The sequence below is a fragment of the Elephantulus edwardii genome, unplaced genomic scaffold (assembly GCF_000299155.1).
Source record: "Elephantulus edwardii isolate Elephantulus edwardi_28Jun2011 unplaced genomic scaffold, EleEdw1.0 scaffold00006, whole genome shotgun sequence".
Taxonomy (NCBI): Eukaryota; Metazoa; Chordata; class Mammalia; order Macroscelidea; family Macroscelididae; genus Elephantulus; species Elephantulus edwardii.
In genome coordinates this window covers 14,773,696-14,794,306 of record NW_006399756.1, presented here as the reverse complement: position 1 = coordinate 14,794,306, position 20,611 = coordinate 14,773,696, and the positions used below count along the sequence as shown (strand labels likewise).

General features: G+C 46.9%; 1 protein-coding gene across 2 annotated transcripts in view; it reads right to left on the bottom strand.

Moving 5' to 3' along the window:
- The window catches only part of GFRA1 (GDNF family receptor alpha 1), a 264,339-nt gene that overhangs the window by 16,635 nt on the left and 227,093 nt on the right, over positions 1-20,611 (bottom strand). For both annotated transcript variants that reach the window (XM_006879914.1, XM_006879913.1), the window contains one exon: positions 15,608-15,789. In XM_006879914.1, coding sequence (XP_006879976.1) covers positions 15,608-15,789 — 182 coding nt within the window. The remainder of the gene's footprint in view (positions 1-15,607; positions 15,790-20,611) is intronic.

The following is a 20,611-nucleotide window of genomic DNA, read 5'->3' as shown; positions in this document are numbered from 1 at the left end:
AAAAAAAACACACACACAAAAACAAAGAATGCCAAGGAATTTCCGAGACAAGCAAAGAGATTTCTGAGACACTCCCTCGGAACTGATCCCTGGTTTAGCACTCCAATCTCCAAACCCATGAGCCAATCAACGTCTGTTCTTTCAAGGCATCTACTTGTAGAATTTTCGTATGGCTGCATTAGTAAACTAAGACAGATACAGAAGGTGCTTAAGAAGAAATGGCTCACAAAAGATTCACATTTGCAGGATGATAACCGAGCTAATTCCCTGATGAGTTCTGGGGTGAAGGGTATGGAATGCCCCCTGGGTGCTGGCTCCTCCTCGTTCACAGCAGGGCAGACCACCCAGGAGGATGAAATAATGATGATGATAGCCACTGTACTGGAGGCCCAGCAGATTTTCATTTGTTTAATTATTCCAAGCCTCCCACAATAATGCTGGGATTCATTATTCCCATATTAGAGAGGATAAACCCAGGCGCTGAGGAGATTATCCACTCTTCATCTTGGTCCACGGAGAGTTTGAATGTCACTGTGACAAGAGACCTGCCCTTCAGTGTATCAACATCGTAGTTTGCTGTAAGTTCTATTATCTGAAAATGAGTTTGGTTTTAAGGAAAATAATGTCTCTAATTTCCACTAAAAACAAAAACCACTAAAAAACAGCTGTCATCAACTGATAGTGGCCCTATGTGTTTCAGAGGAGAAGTGAGCTCCATAGGGTGGTTTGGTTTGGTTAATTGTGGTTTGAGTGAAAGTTTCCCTGAACATATGTGGCGTCAGGATTGGTGGAAGATCTATTAACAATCTGTGTTATGCAGATGACACAACCCTGCTTGCTGAAACTGAGGAGGACCTCATGCACTTGCTGCAGAGGGTTAAGGACTGCAGCCTTCAGTATGGATTGAAGCTCAATGTTAAGAAGACAAAGATTCTCACCACTGGACCAATCGGTAGCATCAGGATGGATGGCAAAGAGATTGAGATTGTTCACAGCTTCAGCTCAGCTCCACGGTCAACACTCTTGACACCAGCAGCCAGGAAATAAAAAAATGTATTGTGATGGGAAAGTCTGCTGTTAGGGACCTCTCTAAAGTACTCAAGAGCAATGGTATGTCTCTGGAGACTAAGGTGCGCCTGGTACAGGCCATGGTCTTTGCAATCGCTTGTTATGCATCAGAGAGTTGGACAATGACTAGGGAGGATAGAAGGAGAACTGATGCCTTTGAGCTGTGGTGCTGGAGGAGTATTGAATGTACCATGGACTGCCAAGAAAACAAACAGATTCATCCTAGAGAGGGTTAAACCAGGCTACTCCTTGGAGGCAAGGATTCTGGGGCTTTGTCTGACATACTTTGGACATGTTGTAAGGAGAGACAGGTCCTTGGAGAGGGATATCATGCTTGGTAGGGTGGAGGGACAGGGCAGGAGGGGAAGACCCTCTATGAGGTGGATTGATTCAGTGACTGGTGTAATTGGGATGGGTGTGTAAGAGGCAGTGCGATTGGCACAGGATAGAGCAGGGTTTAGGGCTGTTGTACGTAGGGTCGCTATGAGTCGCAAATGACTCCACCGCACATAACAACAACAATAACAATTCAACAATTTATACATATTTGCTTTATGACATTAGCTGTTATTCCTTCAATGTAACAGAACCCCTCCTACTTCTTCTCAGGATTCTCCAACTTCACTCTTCCTGTCCTCACCAGCTGTTTTCTGAGCTTTGGGTCTTTGGGTAAACTTCACTCTTTTAGTCTCTTATGGTCACTGTGGTTTCAAAGAATTTTCAATTTTTCAGAACTAGACCATTAGGCCTTTTTCTAAGATGTCTTTAGGTAGATTCGAACCTTTAATGATAAACTCAGTAGCAGAGCAGGTGGACCATTTGGAGCACTCATGGATGGACACTCCTCCCTTCCCCCTTCTGAGGAGATAGATGTCCTATGTGCTGGAGACAAGAGTTAAAGAATGGGACCACTACCCGTTCCTGGGCAGTATGAATGCCATCTAGCTGTGGACCGCCTCTGAGATGGTGCCTTGCCAAAAGGTACCCAGAGCACGAGCGCCCCAAACCTGTTCAAGAGCAATCCCTAATCTCAGCCCAACATATTCTGTTGCCAAGGCAACGAAGAGGGGCTGGACAGCTGGAGAACTGAGTGACAGAGAAAAGGAAGCCCACTGTCCTACTGGGATGATGAACAAGGTCCTGGTTGCTGCAAGTGGCCTCTCCCCTGTTCCTTATCAGGTGGGGTCCAGGGTCAGCCGCTGGCCATTCACACATGAAGCACCGCTGTGCACATTTTGGAGTGGGACGGCGGGTGAAGCCAGTTCCTGGGGCTGCGTCTGAAGATGGAGCTCAGCCATGTGGGTTCTCTTCTGACAGTGATTACTGGACAGCAAGAGCAGGTCTCAGAAGCTCCGCCCCCTCATCCAAGAATCCCAGGGCACCGAAGGACCAGATTTCCACCAGGCATGTGCTCCACACACCATGAGGTAGCCACGTTTGTGCACCTGGTCCAAGGCCACTTTAATCATACAATAACACACCCCTGGTAAGTCTCAAAAAAAAAAAAATGATATAATGACAGAAACAACAATCCCAATGACAACAAGATTCTGTATCTTCACCAGGTGTTACACAGGAATATTCTAAGGACCCATGGCGATAGCACAGCATGCAACAACCATTCAGGCTCCCCATTCTGCCGCTCACTTCATAATGTTTTGAAGTATGAATTATTTGGAAGAGCTAAGAGGCGTTAAAAAACATAGTTAGGAACTGGGGTTGTGGTTGCGTGAGTAAATGGCCATCTACAAAACAAAGGACCTTTTGGAGAGAGAACCTAGCCCACTCTGTTCCTGCTGCAGGTCTGACGGCCTAGCTGTGCTCACTCTGCGTTTGGCCCATATGATTATCTGGCTACAGGCTGAGCTCTGGTGTCATAGTCGGTAGGGAGATGCACTGTCATTCTAAATGTGGTGACTCTCTGAGGGTTCGAATCCACCAGCTGCAGTCTCCCCTCATGTGATTTAAAGCCTCTGAAAACCCTCTGGAGGGTCAGCTATCAGTCAGTTTCCATTCCATGTCACTGAGTGAGTGAGTGAGTGACAGGATAATAGGGACAGAAGAGAGAAAAATGAACTCATGGAGACTGCACTCTGTGTGCTTAATTCAGAGGGTACCTGGCTACCTGGGATGGCCATCAATTCCAGCTTAGAGGGACCCTCTAAAGAGCTCTAGTAGCTTAATGGGAAAGAGGGGCACTGTCTAGTGGCAAGAAACGGCACTGCATTCCCAGAGGTAGACAGTTCAAATCCACCAGTTGCTCTGCTGGAGAAGGAGGGGCAATCTCCTCCTGTACCAGTCAGATCTGATTTGATGGTACACACACACACAAAATAATAAAATAAAATAAAAAAGAGTGGCACTGTCAATGCAAAGACTCGTGGTTCGAATCCACCAGCTTTTCCTTAGGAGATAAATAAGCAGTCTCCCCTTGTGCAATTCACTGCCTTTGAAAACCTGCTGGAGGGTCAGCTAAAAGTTGGTTCTGACTCAATAGTACATAGCAACAACAACACGGGACAGAGTAGAACCCACAGGCTTTCCAAGGCTGTAACCAATCTTTCAGAAGCAGACTGCCAATCTTCACCCAAAGCATGGCTAGTGTGCTCGGCCACGTCTCACTGTAGTTGGGGAAAAGAGATTCCACGACTTGCCTTTGTTGAGAAGGTGAAATCTGGTGTGCAATCGATTTTGATAAATACTAGTTTCCAAAATCACTAAATTCGTTTTCAGAAACTTTACACACTCCTTCATTTGAACAATTATTAAGCGATAAAACAGAACTGCACAATTGCTAAAATTGTAATCTGAAATTTTACAGTCAGCCATAAAACCCTATATTATTAAAATATACTGAAGATATGCAAGACCATTACAACTTTTAAAATGAATTATAAAGCCCTTTACTGCTGATAAAATAACCTTAAATTACAGTACTGTGTATTCTAACAAAACGAGGAGCCCAAGTTTGCCCACAAGGCAAGCATGCCAATCACACAGAGTTGCTCAGATTGAGTCTATAATACGATAGCATCTGATTCAGCGAGACAGCGAGCACCTGTGCTTGCAGATGGAGACCGGACAGCTCCGTCCACCAGAAGGACCACGAATCCCAGCTCTTTATGCTTACAGGCTGCACAAATGGCACTTCGTGTGGCCCTGAGGGATGAGGAAAGGTGATGGCAATTGTAGCATGCACCCTCCTTACAATCTTCCCAGGTTCCTGTACTGTGCAAAGGGTCCATGCTCAATAACTGACCTGCTTAGAGATGTCACGGAAGAAAGGCCTGATGCTCCACTTCTATAAAGGTACAGTCACAACAAGCCCACTGGAGCAGGTCTACTCTGTCATGCATGGAAATGCTGTGAGTTGGAAATGATTCTACAACAGGCTTGGTTCCAGTTTTTCAGAGTGTCCCCATACATGGGACTGTGTGGTGACTGGTACTTGCCAGGCCCAGCGGGGAGGTGTGTGGATGGAGGGTGTTACCTACATGCCCCTCCCATGAAGCCTCACACCCACCATGTTCCCCCCGCTACTCTAGGTTCAATTGCCAGTTCCTCTTTTCTTGATCCCAGTTATCCAGAGCAAGCTGCCATCTCCCATGGAGTTGGAGAACACAACTGAAAATGCATTTCAGCAAGCTGGATGGTGGTGTGGCTGCTTTAGAGGATTCACGCTGGATTCTAAGCTCTATATTCAAGCGTGCTCCTGGGCGAAGAGTTTTCAAAATGTTCTCTAAGCAATTATTTCAAAACATGTTTTTCCAGTGGGTGCTTTTCTCCTAGGACTAACGTGGCCGGATCCTGGGACCAGCTTCCCTCGGTGCTCAAGTGCTGGTGCCTGGGATGATAAAGTCTGAGGCTGCTGCTGGCAGTGACGGAGTAGTGAGGTCTGTCACATGGGGGTCCTGGGGCCACGTCATGGCCTGATCCTGGGCACCCCACCATGAAGACCTGGTGGCTCAGCCGTGCTGTAATGGAGACTCCCCCCCCCCCCCGACCTCTAGCCCAGCTCTTTCCTTCCTTATCCTGGAAGTGCGTTCACTCTAAGCAGGAGAGCACATTGCAGAAGAAGCACGAGCTGTAGCCTCAGCTTTGAATTTCTTATTTTTTATGAGACAAAACCGACAGTGGGTGCTAGAAAACAGTGTCTGACACAAAGATGATGGAAACCTCACGAAGGGCACCCAGCAAATACCACCAAGAATGGAGGCGCCGGGACCCATCTTTTAAACAAAGAAAGGCCCAGGAAAAGGCGTCTGCGCTTGGCACGTCATTTAGATTCAGCGCACGTGCTTAGGGCTGTGTGGGTCTGTCTGGCGCTGGCTTCTTCAGTCCCGTCCAACCCCTACCCCCGCCTGCAAGCTCCATGTGTGAGGAGTCTGACTGCGGACGGCTGTAAACACTGCCATCTCTGTGCCTTCTGGCAAAAGTCTCCTCTCAAATGTCACCTGCAGGCAGCTGGGCAGGGGAAGACTGCTTACAAGAGGCTCTGTGCTCCTGTCGGCCCAAGGATGACAAGAAGCAGCCAAGACTAAGTCAATGTCATTCATGGGACAGTCGCACCATGGGGAAATGAATGGAAGCTCCCCCAAGTGGGTGTCTGCTGATAGTCACTGCTCCTTCCACCATCCCTATCCCATGCTACTTAGGAAATGTTCCCTGTGAGGTCTCAACATAGAAACAGAAGGAACCATGTGAGGACTGGCAGCCCGTTCTCTGTCCTTAGTCGTACAAAAGGGTCTTCCAGGCAATCCATCCTAAGGAGTCCTTCTCACCCAGTGGCCATTTGGCAATGCTTGGTCACATGCTAGGTTGTCACAACTGGGGAGAAATGCCACTGGTGAACAGAGGACAGAAGTCAGGGAAGCTGCTGACCATCTTTTAACACCTGGAACGATGCACAGCTAGCACTATTCATCCCCCCTGTCCGCAGTGCCCATGGTAAGCAAACCAGAACATGGCAATTGTTTCCATCAGGCTGATAAACAGCCTTGCCAACAGCTTATCTGAGTTTCCAAGGTCAAAGTCAGGTGCTCAGCCCACAGGAAGCACCAGTATGAAAATGTAAGAGCCTTTGCCCAGACATGTGCACAGCGGTAAAGGACTTGTCCAAACCTCATTGACAAGACCTGGTCTCTTTTTTCCTTACCTGAAACAAGTCTTCGCTACACATAATAACCCCCACCGGCCACCAAGAGCAGAAAAGCTGCCAGAAAACAGACCCACATTGTGAGGAGCACAAAGCCCGTTATTAAGTGGTGCCAGTGAGGTGACTGACTCATCGTGACCCTACAGACCACGAAACGCAGCCTGCCTGATCCGGCACCATCCGCGCTATCCCTGCAGCACTCAAGCTCGGTGGTGCAGAGACTGTGTCAATGCACCTCCCGGGGGTCTGTCTCTCCTTCTCTGATCATCGGCTTTTCCGGGAACTCACCACCTCTCCAGATAACGTGCCCAAAATATACGAGGCAAGCTCTCACCATCCTAGCCCCAGTTTCCCTGACACTGAAAACGAACAGAGGAATCAGTGACATCTAAGTGCCAAGAGCCACTGGACACGCTGAACTGAGAGCTAAGCCGCACGTCCAGGGCGTCATCGCTGGGCAGAGTGCACCTGTCATGGAGAAACAACACATGGGGCTCGACCACTGTCACCCCCATTTTACAGATGAAGAGGTGGAGGTCGACAGGGTAAGTCATTTGCCCGAAGTTTCATGCCAGCAGGTAGTGGTGTGAGGCCAGGCTTCCTGAGGTGAAATCTCAGTGTGTCCTAAGACTAAAAGGATATTTAAAAACTGATTTAGATGAGCATGTTTACCCTTCCTCGTGCTGGTTTGTGAACCAGCAGGCCCCTCAATCTGTCAGATGCTCAGCTAGAATTAGGGACTGATTTCATCTTGGTGACGAACAACATTACCCAGAAACAAAATACGGAGAGTGCTCTGATGCAGGTAATATGATGTAACTAACCCCTCAGAGGACAGAGAGGGAAAGCACATCAGTTTGCCTTTTCCTTTCATGATCAAGCCTCTCTGTGCTTTAGTTTTCTTGTTTGTAAAATGGGAAGAATAATAATAACTTCATGAAGTTTTTATAAGGTTAAGTAAGAGAGAGAGAGAGAGAGAGAAGACAGAGAGAGAGAGGGTCGGAGGGAGAGACAGTGTAACATAGTGGTAAAAAGTTGTGCTGCAATCCTGATGGCATGTGGTTCAAATCCACTATCTGCTCCGTGGAAGAAGGATGGGTAATCTCCTCCCATGCAATTAACTGCCTCTGAAAATGCACTGGAAGGTCAGCTCAGGGTCAGTCGGAACTGACAGTACACAACACACACGTGTACATACACATATACACATACATATACACACATATATATATGTTGTTTCCGGGTGCTGAGTACAACTGATAGCGACCCCACGGACAACAGATGTGAACCCTGCTCAGTCCTGTCCCACGCACATTATCTCTGACATACTTGACCCCATAGCTTCGGTCACTATCCATCTGGTTGAGGGTGTTCCTTTCTTTCATTGACCCTCCACCTTACCAATCATGCTGCACCTCTCCAGAGAACAGCCTCTCCTAGAAGATATGCCCAGAGTACATGAGAGGAAGCGTCTCCATCCTTGCCTTCAGGGAGCACTCTAGTTGCACTTTTCCCAAGACATACCTGTTTTTTCCTTTTGGCAGACCACAGGACAGTTAGTAGTATTCTTCAACACCACTATACAAAGGCATCACCTTTCCTTCCGTCACACTTATTCTGTGTCCAGCTCTCAGATGCATAGCAGGTGATTGAAAAGAACATGGCCTGAATCAGGCACTTTAGTCTTCAAACTGACATCATTGCTCCACAGTGATCTGGAGAAGTCCTTGACAGTGAACCTGGTCAATGCAATATGTCCCCTGATCTCCTGAATGCTGGTATTGAGGGTGTTGATTGTGGATCTAAATGAAATGAAATTGTTGACAATTTTCATCTTTTTTCCATCTATCATGCTGTTGTTTACTGGGCCAGTGGTGAGGATTTTTGTCTTCTTGATGTTGGGATGCCACAGGGCTTTTCTGTCATTGTGCTGGGTTGTTTGCATACTGGCTCCAGCTCTTTATGCTCCAAATAACCACTGGTGTTTGCAGGGAGAGGTTCAGAGAGGGTAGTAATCTTGTCACAGGCCACAGAGCAGTGGGGAGTAAGACAGGATTCTTACTTGAGTTCAATTAACTCCAAAGCTCATACATTTGCTAGCAAAACAACTTAATTCTCATGTGTCAACTAACAAGTGCAACAGAAAGTCTTTGGAGAAGGAGAAGCAGGGAATCAGGTGGTTCTAATTTACTGAGAAGGCTGAGGTGTGCACAGGATGATTGTTGCCATAACAGGGTCTGGTGTGGAAGCGAACCCTCCCCCTCAGAACCTCCATATTCCTAGAGCTCTCCCATGAGATAACCCCATGCAGAATCCCACCACCCGAGCCCTACTCTCAAGCACCTCTTCTCTGGTAGAAGATTAACGCCATGCCAAGGCATCCCACTGCTACGCTAGCATAAATTGCAAGAAAAACATTTAGAATATTGATTAAGTGCTTCATGCTAGAAGATTTAAATTTACCTCCTGTATTTCCAGGATTAGCTGACATAATGGGGTCAGTCTGCTGGCACAAATGATTTACAGAACACCCATTGGCAGCTTTCCTTTTAAAACTCCACACTTAAAATTTTTCACTTGGTCACAGCCAGCAGAGTCCTGGGAATTAGCAGGTTTGGATAATCGCCTTCCTGCTACATCTAGACTTTTAGGGGTTGGCTCCTGAGAAGAGCTGCAGAATGATTTCGATGAGTCTGGCCCTAACTGATCCAAATGAGCTTTGAGGAGGGAGATAGCTGTCATGGGAGGAAGTGGGGCGAGAGGAGGCTGCTGTTCTTGGATGGAAAGTCTGGGTTTAGACGTCAATTCATTGCATATCCCAAGGCAGAACATGCAGAAGTTACAAGGATTACAGGAGAGTGTTAAGTGGCCGAGTCTGGTCTGTCATCCCCCCCTTCTATCAATTTAGTTCACTGTGCTCCATCTTCAGTACCCACCCAAGCCCTCCTCTACAAGCCCAAAGCTGTACTCTGGGAGGGGAAGGAACTGTATTGAGGCTTCACAGGAGACTAGAAGGTGTGGATGGAGAATGAAATCCAGTGAATGATGCAAGCTCCCTACCCAAAGCAAGATGTCACCCCAAATCTCTGCCCCAAAAGCCTGAAGAGGGACCAGTAGTGTCTCCACTGTCATCCCCAAACCTGGTGGACCCTTAGGGTTGCTGTGGTCTCCAAGGAGATGATGCTGCTGGCCTGAGTAATGGGGACTTTAGAACTAAGCACCCTTTTTTAAAAAAAAGATTTTATTTTTTATTCTATTATTATTTTTCGCATGTACCGTCAAATCAGATCTGACTGGTACAGGAGGAGAATGTCCCTCCTTCTCCAGCAGAGCATCTGGTGGATTCGAACCACACACCACCTCTGGGATCGCAGTGCAGCTTCTTGCCACTAGGCCAAGAACTAAGCATTCGTAACAAAGGCTGCACACGTGGGTCTCATTGTTGCTAGGTGCCCTCGGGTTGGCCTTAATCCTAAAGACTATACGTCACAGAGTAGGATTGTCCTCTGGGGGTTTCTGGGATGTGTTCTCTTGGGAACAGATCACCAAATCTTTCTCCTCTAGAACCAAACACTTAACTGCTGCACCACCATGCCCATCCCATGTCCATATGTGACTGGGCAGACTGCTTTGTTAGTTCTTTTCCAGAATGGTGTCTTTTTTTTAATTATTTTTATTTTATTATTTTTGTGTGCGTGTACCGTCAATTCAGATCTGACTGGTACAGGAGGAGATTGTCCCTCCTTCCCCGGCAGAGCATCTGGTGGATTCGAACCGTGCGCCTCTGGGATTGTAGTTGCAGCTCCTTGCCACTAGGCCACCAGAGCTCCCCTCAGAATGGTGTCTTAAAGGTCCAGTTAGGGGACCTTTTACCTCAGACCTACAACGCCGTATGTTTTACTTATACAAGAAATGAACTTGGATGCTTTTAGATGAAGTTTGCACTGGCCAATCAACTGCCCACGGCTATGCCGCTGGCTTCTGATTCTGTGTTTGAGCTTCGGATTCCTCAGTCTTGTCCCTATCAACGGCCTTCTCTTTGAGAGGATGAAGAAGAGAAGGGTGCATGAAACTGTCTCACGAGTCCTGAACACAGGTCTCAAGGCTGTATTTCTCCATTAATATGACTCCATTACAGTAAGTCCTGGTGGGACAGTCGCTAAGTACTTAGGCTGCCAGCAGAAAGGCTGTTGGTTCAAAGCCACCAGCAGCTCCTTGGGAGATAAGAGCTGGCGGACAGATCTGGTCCTGTAAAGATTACTGCCCGGGAGACACTATGGGGCAGTTCTTCTCTGTCTACAGGGTTGTTGTGAGACTGAGCACGAACACAACAAAAATAACAGCCAGTCACTCGGTTTGATTCCGCACCGAGAAGCCTTCCCTCGGAGCCCACAGAAGTGAGCAGTGGGCAGTGATACTTTTCCAAATGCTAACTTACACCTCACTGAGATATTTATTTTACATAAACGACGAGTACAGTTCATTTTGTTTAAATACTCAGAGTTTTTTCCAGACCACTCAAGTGCACTAGAGACGAAGTGAATTAAGGTTTCTTTGTTTTTCACGTGGCCATTCTGTTCAAGTCAAAGGAACAGACCAACAATAGCACAGCCTGCATCGTGCCTGTTACTAATATGATCGCCAATTAATCCTGACGTTGCAGCTTGGCAGCTTTTCCAAAACCCTGTGTTTTGTCACCTCAGGGGGTTAGCACTTAGACATTTCTATGACATTTTATACTAATCAATCAACTTTCCTTTTTTAAAGCAGAACCCATTCATAGGAACTGCAGATGACTCCGTGTACACCACACCCACATCCACTCTTTCCCCCAGACCTAATCGCGTTGGGTTTGTTGATAATTACCCTTCCTAGCTGACTCCTGAAAGTGTTTATTCTTATTTCTTCCTTTCCAAAAGGGAAATCTCTCTCAAATGTTAAGAGAGAAAGGCAAGTCCCCAAGTGTTTTCTCAGATTATTGTACATTTTAAAATATTACAAGAGGGCGCCTCTCAAGGGAAGTGAACTTTCGAGCTGCCAGCGCCGAGTTGACTTTCTCCAAATCTGTTACCAATGGATCCCAAGCTGGTTTAAGTCAGTTCTATTCTGAGTAATGACACACGCGGCTGGCACAAACGCCATTTCTAAGATATTTCTAGGACCCCCGGCAAATGGTAATTCATCTGGAGACAGCCAGGCAGACAAGGCAAGGACAAATGGGGAGAATGACTCTCTTGTGGATTTGATGCAGGGATAAGAGTCCTAAATCAGTGTGAGAACCACGTTCTCTCAGAAAGGCCTCCACTCATCATTCCTTCAAGCCCCCTCCCTGTCCTCTGACCTCCAATTATTCCTCCAACCATTCGTAATACAGGTCATTCTAAAAATATTGCCATGGTGGCAGAATATGTCATATATCATACTGCTAACCAAAAGTTTGGCAGCTCAAATCCACCAGCTGCTCCATAAGAGAGAAATGGAAAGGCACCTTCAGTCAAGAGTCATAATCCTGGAAACCTGACAGAGGGCCTCTTACGAGTTGGAACAGAACAGGAGGCTGCGGGTTTGATTTGCTCTTGTGAAGATCACCAGTTTTCAAAAAGTTCTAGTGTCAAAATTCCAGGCCTTCCCTTCCTTATTCCTGGATTCTTGGAACCGAAACATGAAGGAACCTAGAGCACTGACCCTCAGGAAGAACTAGGATATTTACCCTTCTCCACACAAAGTGTCTCCTTTTCTTTTTGATTATTTCCTTCTGCCCATCTCGATCTCGGAGAAGATGACCAGTTTATTCAAGGATCCTGGGACAATGCAAAAGCACACTGAACTTGGATACAGGGTCTCACTGGAAATTTACGGTGTGAGGAGCTTCTGCAGTCAGACTCTCCCTGCTTCGGTTGCCTCATATGGAAAAGGGAAGGCTGCCCTCCCTATCTGACTCACGAGGCCACTGTGAGGAGTGAAACATTGTCTTGAAAACTCTAATGAACTACACGCCAGTGAACACTAACTCACACAGACGTCCCTCAGTCCATCCCCTCAACATGCCACTTCTAAGTAAGGCCCATCGCCACACCCATCTCCTATGCAGAAACCAAGTGGACAAGCACCTTGGTGAGAGGAAGGGCAGATGGTGTTCTTAAAGGGGCACGTGGTAGCATGCAGTCTGTCAAACACATGACGGGCTCACCCATTTAACGCTCTCGACTTCAGTAGTTAGACCATGCTGGAACTTGATAGAGGAGGAAAGAGAGACCTGGAGAAGTTAGCACACCTACCCAGGTCACAAAGCGAGTAAGGCTGGAGCTAGGGTGTCACTTGGGCCTGGTTACAAGTCCAGGGTCTCAAACCAACCTTAGTTATGCAAAAGCCACTCAAGATGCTGGTCATCTTAGAGGTAAAAGCATGTTTGTTCTAGGAGTTCCCTGGGCGCAGAGTGCTGCTTAGCTCCCCAGTTCATGGATGGGGTGTGTGTTAGACAGGACGCTGCTGCCTTGTTTCCCGAGACAGCCCCCTACACTTTTCACTCTGTCCACAAGTGCAAAGGCAGCGCTCAGATAAACACCACGCTGAGTCTGTCTTTTGTCCCTCTGCTTACGAAGGAGAGTCCCTCGTTAGCATAGGGAAAGAGAAGATGCCGTTTCTGGGGAACAGAGCTCATGTGTTCCCGGACGTTGCCCAGGCAACTCCATGGTACCCAGATGGCAGGAAAGTTATCGGTGACCTGTGTGGCCAAGCCCCACGCGCTGCCCCACAGGGAGCCAGAGTTGGGCCCTGCGATCTGGCCAAGGGGACGTGCCCGCACTGGCCGGAGGACTTCTCGGCTGTTCGTGGAAGAAAACCAATTCCGTGGTGTTTGCACTGACGGCCATGCCTCCTGTGTCACCTCTTAACGACGTGTGACCTCCCCAAAATGCAAGCAAGCCACAACTCGCCCGCTCTATTTAAATTCACAGAGGACAGAATTTAGTTCTGAAAGCCCAACTCTACCAAGTTTCTAAAGCACAGAGGGGCCAGGGAAGCTGACCGAATGTCCTCTCTGCAGCTGGACACTGGGTGCTGAAGCACACGCAGAGAGGCTGGTCATGCCCAGCAATGCTCCCTTTATTGACCCGTTGTTGTGTGTCCTTGAGTTGGAACTGACCCACCGCTGACCCTCCAGAGGGTTTTCAGAGGCAGTAAATCAAACAGGAGGAGATTGCCCATCCTTCTCCCGCAGAACAGCTGGTGGATTCGAACTGCGTGCCTTTGGGATTGCAAGTGAAGCTTTTTACCATTATGCCATCAGCTCTATAGGAACCAACAAAACACCCCCACTAACTGCCACCAAGACACCATTGTCACCTTACAGGCTCCTGTCCCTCAGCCAGCACTCGTCTTTACCGGCCCTAGAACACGAGTGGATCCGAAGGGAAAAGAAGGCCCACTGGACAGGAAGCAAGGTACTGAAAGTGACCAGAGACACTGTGGGTGCCATGGTGACCCAAGATCCTCTAATTGGCTGGGAGCCTTTGCCCAAGTCACAGCCTTCTCTGACCTTGGAGGTCTGCAGTTAGATAGGGCAGCTGGAGGCCACAGACTTCCCTTAGCCTTTGACCAGTTCCAGGGTGCTCTGTGCAGTGCTGTGGACATGACGCAGGATGTAGGAAGTGCTACTGAGCTATGAAGACTATCCGGTTGTCCTCAGGGTCGGTTGGTTTTCTACCTGACTTCTCCTTCATGTGGGTGTGAGTGTCTGTGTGTCTGTACATGCGTGCGTGCCCCTGTGTGTACATATGTGTGTGCAGCTATGTGATGAAGCCAGGGTTGGAGACTCTCCAGTACAAAGGATGAACACAGCTCAGAAAGATGGCACATAGGCTATCTAAGAAGAAGGCAGAAGATGTTGAGGATGAGAAGATACCAAGCTCATCTAAAGAAGAGGAGAAACTGCCGCCACACTTTTCTCGGGGATTAAGTGAGTTGTTGGTCAAGATGGCATCTGGCAAAATCTGGAGAGCAACCTTGTGAGGCTGGTCCATGAGGAAGGGAGGGTAGAAGAGAGGAAAGGAGGGAGGGTGCGCTCAGACACAGCGCAAAGAGACAGCACAGCTAGCACTGGGCCCACACAGACGTCCGCTTCCCTATCACAGCAGAAACATGCTCTGGGATCCCCAGCCCAGCTCGGCAGCTCACCCAGCCTGCAGCCTCAAGCAAACCCAGTACCTCTCTGAGTCCCGCCCCCTGCTCCTTTCCACAAATGGAAGCACAAGCCTGACAATTCTGTAATAATGGCTCCTGTCTCAACGCTGTCAGGAGGGTAACTTCCAAAGATGTAAAGTGTGTGGGAACGCCTTTGTGATTATACAAACACAGAATGTCTTGCCAAACAGCTGAAAACTCATTACAGTGGGGGGAGAAAAATTACCCAAAAGGTGAGCACTCAGCTTTGACTGAAGCCAGGAAGTCACCACTGCGGTGCTGCTGGGCCCTGAGAGAATTGACGGAAGCTCAAAGAAGTCTCCAGGTCATCCTCCCTGGGACACGATGCGTGAGGAGGGATCTGCAGGCTCCTCACTGTGCTGTGGGTGGACTCAAATGCCCAGGCTTCTCCTTCCCGATGAACGAATCCACGCAGGACTCCCCAGTTGGACGGATACTCCCCTAGTAATGCTGACTCGGTTTACCTTTCAAAGACTGGCTGCTGCGTCAACGGCAACGCACTGTGACCCCATGTGTGTGAGGGCAGGCCTGGGTTCCACAGGATTTTCAGCAGGCAATTCTTTAGAAATCGATCACCAGGCTTTCTTCCCAGGTGTCTCTGGGTGGACTTCTGGTTGAGCATAATTTTTTTTAATTCAACAAATATTTATTGAAGATATTAACATTAAAGGGGGTGACTGTTCTAGGTGCTTGATGTTGAGCATATTTTTCATCACCAGGGACTCGTCTACCTTTAGACATAGTCACATATGCTTCTTCAATATGTTTAAGTGACAGTGCTATCAACAATGACCAACCCGTGAGCTTCTTCCTTTTCATGTCTCTCCTTTGTTGGAAACAGAGAACAAATGGAATAAAGGAACAGCTAACCCAACCCTTCCATTCATCCACGGATCATAAGGACTCATCTAACAGCCCCACAATGTGACAGATGAAGAAACCAAGGCCAGAAGGGACGTGTGACTTAACCAAAACAACTGCTTCAAAATGCTAGAATCAGTTCCAAATTCTTCCACCTTTTCCCCCACCGTCTAGACCTTTAGATTCCCATGTTCACGTTCAAAATGCACTTTCACACTCGAATCTGAGCAATGCTTACGCTCTCACTGTAAAAGGAGATCGACTGGGTGCCCGGGTCCCCCTCGAAGGCTGCTCCACACGGAGCATGGGCCCAGAGCTCACCTGTAAATTTGCACATGGTGGTAGCATGTGAGTGGGGATTTCATTCTCTGACCCCGCGGGCCCCAGAAGCTTGTTCTTGACCCGGAAGGCCGTGGTGGTGGTGGCAGTGGTGGTCTGCACTGGGAGGGCTGGCTGCCACACAGTCACATCGGAGCCGTTGCCAAAGGCTTGGATTGCATTTTCTGCAGTAAAACAGGAGGAGATCCAATTTCAAAGTCAAGTAGCAAATGGAACAGACCGGGTATACACAGCCAGAGAGGCACACTAGAAATTCTGATTACAGCGCCGGACTTCTCTGAACAAAGCCCATCCACGCATCCACCCACTCTGCCATCCTCCACTTGCCAAGAACCAGCCATTGGGTCAGATGCTCAAAATCCATTCATTTGTTAACCACTGAGCTGGGGACTCGGCTCTGATTCAAATGCAGTCGGTATCTCTTGCGTTGTATTTATGTACCAGGAATAGAACGAACCCCTGAAATCCTCATCAGGGAAGCGCTTTGAAGCTCAGCCTCAGCCCTGTTCCATGGGATCTTGATCATTAGCCCATCTTCCGAGAATATCCTTGCGTTCTGTCAAAACTATATTAAAAGCAAACTAATTACTGTTTTCTTTTAAAGTACAACATCTCTAATTATGAGGCTGAGATGATTCCGTAGCCATTACCCTCTAATTTTGCAGGCAGAGAGAAAAAACAGCCAAAAATATTAACTGCTATAATATGGCACCTACTGTATGCCGAAGGGGCCCAGGTGGCATAGATTAAAAGCATTCAGCTGCCAACTAAGAGGTTGATGGTTTGAACCCACCAAGTGATGCGTAGGAGAGAATAAGGCATTCGGAGTCTGTGAAAATTTACAGCCTTGGAAACCACATAGGACTGGTCTGCTCAGTTCTACAGAGTTGCTACGAGTTGGAATTGACTTAAAGGGAGTGAGTTTCTGTCGAGGAGCCCCGGTGGCTTAATGGTTAAGGCCCTGGCTGTTAACTGGTTAGGTCGGTGGTTCAAACTCATCAGCTCCTCCATGGGAGACAGCTGTGGCAGTCTCTTCCCTAATGTTTAAAGCCTTAGAAACTGTATGATGTAGCTCCATTCTATGCTGTAGGGTGACCACGAGGTGGAATCAACTCAAACAGCAATGTGTGCAGCATTGCTCAAAGCATGAATGTCACTATTTGTTTTAAAAGGATTGACCCCAAATCTCATCAATATCTGGTACAGGTTTGAGCAAGATTTTTTTTTTTTTTTTGCTTATTTTAGCTCCAAGACTTCCAAACAAAAAATCTGCATAATTAGGTAGGAGCAGGCCTGCAAACATGAAAAGTTTAAAAAATGTAAAACTTTAAAAGCTTATTACAATTTCATGGGATTAGATTGTTTTTGTGGTTAAGAGTAAATTGGTTGTGTGTTGTTCCCTTCCCCCAATGAATAAAAAACAGTTTTTAATCAGGTCTCCAGGGATTTGGCCTGGATTTAGGATTTTTTTTTTTTTTTATTTTGTATTCATTGTATAAGAAATCAAGCTCCTCCGTTTGGGACCTGAATGTGCAAATTGTTAATGTATGACTCTGAGCTGGCATTTTTCGATATACAAAAACAGAATAATTTAAGCCAAATCTTCCTCTTAGAAGTGACATTTTGTTCTAAAATTGTTATCCCTTAAATTCTAGCAAATTGGAAGCTTAGGTTTTTTTTTTTAAGAAAAAGAAATCTTTTCTCTGTGTTTTTTTCTAAGGCTGTAAGAACAGCTCCAATTAATAGAAATGCTTTTTATGCCCCTAGCCATGTTACATGGCTTAATGGGTGGATGGGATGCAGACAGCGGGAGCAAAGACAAGCTTCCTTAAGTGAACCCTGAACTAAAAAACCAGGGGGAAAAACCCCAAATCACCCTTTTTCCTTGTTATGACATGTAGATTTAAGAGTCGATTAGCATTGGTGGAAACTCTCTGAGATTTCCTGTTGTGTCTGCTTTGCAGCTTTGGGAGATCATTTCTTCACCTGTTCATTCATTCATTCAAGTATCAGTAGACATCTAGTAGGTCCTACTAATTGTGCTCCAACCCAAAGGTGGGTGGTTTCAATCCACTGGTGCCTCAGTGGGGGGAAATGAGCAGTCTCCTTCAGTTGATTTACAGCCTCTGAAAACCCAGTGGGGGGTAAGCTACATGGAGGGTTCCGGCTTCAAAGCACACACACCAACAGCCACTGCTTTATGCGCTGAATGACCACTGCAATTACAAAAGGCTGAAAGCCTCTCTTCGAGTGCCTAGTTTGGCTGGCTCAAGCAGACAATGCATGGTTGTTCTTAGGCGCCCTCCAGGGAATTCTGACTCATAACGACTCCATGTGAATGAACAGAGCTGCCACATAAGGTTTTAAGCTGGAGTCTTTGTGAATAAGAACCCTGGTGGAGTAGTGCATAGCGTGCCAGGTTGCTAACCCAATGGGTGGCATCTGATTCCCCCAGTCACTCCAGAGAATAAAGACAGGCAGTCTGCTACCTTGCAGATTTACAGCCTCAGAAAGCTAATGGAGGGTTGCCACGACCAGGTGCAACTCAACTGCAGGGGTTCATGGTTAAATCAACCATTTTTTATGGGAGAAGCCAGCCAGATCCTCATTCCCATGGAGTTGCTGGATTGATTCGAACACCAATCTTTCCATTAGCAACTAAACGCATAACCAATGAGCCACCAGGTTTCCTTAAGCAATGCATCTGGTGGAGATAAGTGCGTTGGGAAAGCAGAAGTGGAGAGAGGGAGAGCAAGGCGAGTAAGGAGAAGAATTTAGATCAAGTGGTCAGGGGAGGCCTCCTGATGAAGGTGATGCTTGAACAGACCTGACGGCTGCAGCTGACATCTCACTTCCGCCTCCAATTCATTCCCCTGCCTCCCTTTTGATGCAACATGCACTTGACTTTAAAAAACAACAAAAACAAACAAACAAACAAAAAAACCAACCCAACTCACTGTTTCTTTCCCAATAACCCAAAGTAAAAACAATTGGTTGAGTTCCTGTTGATGATCGGGGAATCTGGGAGAGTCTGGCTTTATCTGAAGGGAGTGAAAATCGAATTACTGCATTCGGGTTGGAGTCTAAAAATTTCAATTTCTCCGACCTTGGGGCCTTTTCTGAGAGGCTGAATTTATCGCCCTGTGTCTTGGTAAGCTGTGCCCCTTCTAATGAGGGGATAAATGGCGTGACTGTGAAAAAGTCTAGCTGGCTTCGGCCCCTGCTGCCAACCAAATGCATTTAGTTTTATTGAAAAGTCATTAGCAATAAGATACCAGACTACTCTCCCCTTCACCGAAACGTTATTAAGCAGGAACAACTTTCTCTGTGAGGGAGAGATTCACCAGCCAGCCTGCCTGAGTTTCATCTTTTCTCACATTGACCTCAATTGTCAATGGTTTATCTCCAATAAGACTGGTATTCTGCCAGTGTTTGTGAAGAGGAGGGGTGGTATATAAACTCCTACGCCCTCAGTTAAACCCGGAGCATCAAAACTTGACAGGGCTGCCTGCTTTTCCCAGGGCTCCCAGGCTGGGGGTCTCTGCGAGGTCCAATCTCACTACTTCTCTATCTTCTTTATCATTGTTGTTGTTGAGTAGTTGAGCCAGAAACGACTCATAGCTGATCCCCTTGTGGGTTCTCAGAGACAGTAAATCACACAGGAGGAGACTGCTTAACTTTGTTCTTCTGGTGGATTCAAACCACGTACCTTTGGGCTGGTAGCACAATTCCTTACTACTAAGCTGTGGCAGAGTGGTAGAGAACTGCACTGCAATTCTGAAGGCACATGGCTCAAATCCTCCAGCGGCTCCATGTGAGAAAGAAGGGACATCTCCTCTAGGGCAATTCAACTGCCTCTGAAAACCTGCTGGAGGGTCAGCTATGTCAGCTCCAACTCGATGGTACACAACAAACACAACAAGAGCTTCCTATCATCTCTACTAGTTGATAACATTTGAATTTTCCCTCTCTGACAGGTTTTTATTTTATGCATATTCTGGTCTTCTCTGTGGTTTTTTGTTGTTGTTGTTGTTTTTTGGTTTGTTTGTTTTTTTCAGTTTTTCAGAGGCTGTAAATCACACTGAAGGAGACTGCTCATTTCCCCCCACTGAGGCACCAGTGGATTCAAACCACCCACCTTTGGGTTGGAGCACAATTAGTAGGACCTACTAGAGGTCTACTGATACTTGAATGAATGAATGAACAGGTGAAGAAATGATCTCCCAAAGTTGCAAAGCAGACACAACAGGAAATCTCTGAGAGTTTCCACCAATGCTAATAATAATTTGCCTATATTTATATTCACGGGCAGTCTTCAGATTATGAATATCAGCTTTAGGGACCACTCCAATTTTCCCTTTGACATTATGTAAACGTGTCCTCACTTTGAACCAATTGAAGGGTTCAGAGCTGTTGTACGTAGGGTTACTATGCATCGGAGCTGACTTGACAGCACATTACAACAACAATAATATACCATATCCTTCATCACAATCCCTTTACTTGCTGTGTACGCAGCTTTTCAATAACTGAAAAGGCTTCTAGCTATCAGCTGCACTAACTCATCTCATTGCTGTCAAAAGGAAACCGACTCACAGCCAACCCTCTGCCGGGCTTCTCCGGATGTAAACGGCACAGAGAGAGATTGCACATTTTTCTCCTGAGGAGCTGCTGGTGGGTCCAGAGTGGAAGGGAGTCATGGCCTTTGAGTGAGTGGTGGAACTCTATACAGCCTTCGCTACCAGAGCTCACAAAGTCAGGTTTAATATTAAGAACCCTATGCACTGGGTCTGCTCTACCTGCCAATTCTTTAAGATACAGTAAAAGTGGATCTCACTGATACCCAGACTGCCTGTATTTAAATCAAGAGCAAACAAGAGGTTTAAGGTATAATGTCTCAGAATACCCCAACGTCCTGGTGAATGCCTTCATACTTGAGACTAGTTTTGTAGATTTGACCTTCACAGTTAAATATACAATTGTTGC